Source organism: Lepus europaeus, chromosome 11, assembly GCF_033115175.1.
Source record: "Lepus europaeus isolate LE1 chromosome 11, mLepTim1.pri, whole genome shotgun sequence".
Lineage (NCBI taxonomy): Eukaryota > Metazoa > Chordata > Mammalia > Lagomorpha > Leporidae > Lepus > Lepus europaeus.
Genome location: NC_084837.1, coordinates 68,078,676 through 68,081,975, shown reverse-complemented (window position 1 = coordinate 68,081,975; position 3,300 = coordinate 68,078,676). Strand labels below are relative to the sequence as shown.

General features: G+C 39.1%; 1 protein-coding gene across 1 annotated transcript; it reads left to right on the top strand.

The window, feature by feature from the left end:
• The first annotated feature begins 2,672 nt into the window (after positions 1 to 2,672).
• On the top strand, positions 2,673 to 3,044 carry LOC133769553 (ribosomal protein eL22-like 1). Its single transcript, XM_062204764.1, has one exon. It carries the CDS (start codon positions 2,673 to 2,675, stop codon positions 3,042 to 3,044), a length of 372 nt encoding a protein of 123 aa, XP_062060748.1.
• Positions 3,045 to 3,300: the final 256 nt, after the last annotated feature.

Genomic DNA, 3,300 nt, shown 5'->3' with positions numbered 1-3,300 from the left:
AATTAAAAGAGAATGTGTAGGGCAGGTTTGTAACCTGGACATTAAGACGCCAGTGAAGATGCCTATGTCCCATATCAGAGCACCTTGGTCCTACTTCAGGTTTTGGATCCTAACTCCAGATTTCTGATAACGCAGGTGCTGGGAGGAAGCAATGATGGCTTAAGAAGTTGTCTTCTTGCCATTAACTTGGGAGACCTAGACTGCATTCCCTGCTCCTGGCTTTGACCCACCCCAGTCCCGGTTGTTGCAGGCGTTTGGGAAGTGCACCAGCAAAGGGGAGTACACTGTCTGTGTCTGTATCTGCCTTTCAAAGAAATAAGATAATGAGTATTTCCATGAATATTTGGAAGTTCTCTCATATTTCATGTTATTTTTAATTAATTTATGAAATATATTTTTCTTTAATAATTTATTAGCATGTCTACAGCCTTTGTCTCTACTGTTGAGAAACAGTATTTTTTTAACTTTTATTTAATAAATTTCCAAAGTACAACTTTTGGAATATAGCAGCTTTTTCCCCCCATAACCTCCCTCCCACCTGCAACCATCCCATCTCCCACTCCAATCCCATCCCATTCACATCAAGATTCATTTTCTTCTTCTTCTTCTTTTTTTTTTTTTTTTGAGAGGCAGAGTTAGAGAATGAGAAAGAGAGAGAGAGACAGAGACAGAGAGAAGGGTCTTCCTTTTTCTGTTGGTTCACCCCCCAAGTGGCCACTATGGCCAGAGCATTGCAGCCGGGTGCTGCGTCGATCCAAAGCCAGGAGCCAGGTGCTTCCTCCTGGTCTCTCATGAGGGTGCAGGGCCCAAGCACTTGAGCCATCCTCCACTGCCTTCCCGGGCCACAGCTGGACTGGAAGAGGAGCAACCGGGACAGAATCTGGCGCCCCAACCAGGAATAGAACCTGGGGTGCCAGCACCGAAGGCGGAGGATAAGCTTAGTGAGCCACAGTGCCGGCCAAGATTCATTTTCAATTATCTTTATATACAGAAGAAGATCACTTTAGTATATATTAAGTAAAAATTTCAACTGTTTTTACCTACACAGAAACAAAAAGTGTAAAGTACTGTTTGAGTACTAGTTATAACATTAATTCACATTGAACAACACATTAAGAACAGAGATCCTACGTGGGGAGTAAGTGCACAGTGACTCCCGTTGTTGACCTAACAATTGACACTCTTGTTTATGGCGTCAGTAATCACCCTAGGCTCTTGTCATGAGTTGCCAAGGCTATGGAAGCATTTTGAGTTTGCTAACTCTGATCTTATTTAGACAAGGCTATAGTCAAAGTGGAAATTCTCTCCTCCCTTCAGAGAAAGGTACCTCCTTCTTTGATGGCCTGTTCTTTCCACTGGGATCTCACTCGCAGAGATCTTTCATTTAGGTGGTTTTGTTTTTTGTTTTTTGTTTTTTGTTTTTGCTTTTTTTTTTTTTCCAGAGTGTCTTGGCTTTCCATGCCTGAAATACTCTCATGGGCTCTTCAGCCAGATCCAAATGCCTTAAGGGCTGATTCTGAGGTCAGAGTGCTATTGTTTAGGACATCTGCCATTCTATGAGTCTACTGTGTATCCCACTTCCCATGTTGGATCATTCTCTCCTTTTTAATTATATCAGTTAGTATTAGCAGGCACTAGTCTTGTTTATGTGAACCCTTTGACTCAGACCTATCAGTGTGATCAATTGTGAACTGAAATTGATCACTTTGATTAATGAGATGGCATTGGTACATGCCACCTTGATGGGATTGAATTGGAATCCCCTGGCATGTTTCTAACTCTACCATGTGGGGCAAGTCCGATTGAGCATGTCCCAAACTGTACATCTCCTCCCTCTCTTATTCCCACTCTTATATTTAACAAGGATCACTTTTCAGAACAGTATTTTTTAATACTATTTGTTGAACTCTTTACTTAGTGTAGGGTTAATCTTATGAGTATAAAGTAAACTCAAAATAGATCTTTGTAAAAATTAAAAGTGGGAATAGGAGAAGGAGGAGGAAGAAGGGTAGGAGCATGGGCTGGAGGGAGGGTAGGATGGGAAGTATCACTATGTCCCTAAATCTCTACATAGGAAATACATGAAATTCATATACCTAAAATTTTAAATAAAATAAAAATTAAGAACTCAAAAAAAAAAAAAAAACCCATGTAGTGCTTATACATCTTTATGGGATGCAGTGCACTATTTCAATGCATTTATCCAATCTAAACTAATCAAATCATAAAATTAGCATAATTAGCATTTCTATTTTCTTATCCTTTCCCTATACCTGAAGTCCAACAGTATAGAATACATTATTGTGAACCGTAGTTGTCTCACTCTGTGTGGAACACTGAAACTTGTTACTTCTATCCAACTGTTTAGGTACTTGTTATCCAGCCTCCTCTATTTACCCTCACTCCACCTCAGAAGACATTTCTGAATATAGGTTTCATGTAAGAAATTTGAAGTTCATCAAATGTGACTTTCTCCAACTTACGCCTTTATCTGCTCTACATTAACAACGAGCTGTTCTCATTTATACTGACCTCTTTGAGAACTTCCTAGACGTAGATATTATGAAAATGCGAGGCTCAAAGAATGCTGCTGGCTGAATCCATATTGAGAACAAAAAGGAAGTATTAAATGAAACAGCATTTTTCCTCTCTGCACTACTGCATTCTCTCAGATGGCACCACGGAAAGACAAAAAGTCTCAGAACTCAACCTGGAAGCTTCATTGGGACTTTATTCATCCTGCGGAAGATGGAATTTATGATTCAGGAAATTTTGAACAGTGTCTGCAGGAGAAGATTAAACTCAATGGGAAAACTGGGAATCTTGGAAATATTGTTCACATTGAACGCTTCAAGAATACAATCACAGCTGTTTCTGAGAAACAGTTCGCTAAAAGGTATTTGAAATACCTTACCAAGAAGTACCTTAAGAAGAACAATCTTTTTTATGATTCATTTTGTGTGGTTGCATCTGACAAGGAGACTTACGAACTTTGTTACTTCCAGATTAGTCAAGATGAAGACAGATCAGAGTCTGAGAATTAGGTCAAGCCTCCCCTTAGAAGCTTGCCTTAACTCATGAAGTACTCAAGAAGGAAACATCCAGAAAGGGATTTTTTCATTTATTAGCCAATTAAAAAATTGTATTCTTAAAAAAAAACAAAACAGTGTTTCTAATGTGAAAACATGGTTTCCACCCAATGAGTCAAAGACAAAGGTAAAGATGTTTGTACTTTCAACTTTCTAATCATGGCAAAGCAAGGATGTTACGAGATGACTCTTTGTGTTTTAGATTGATTGG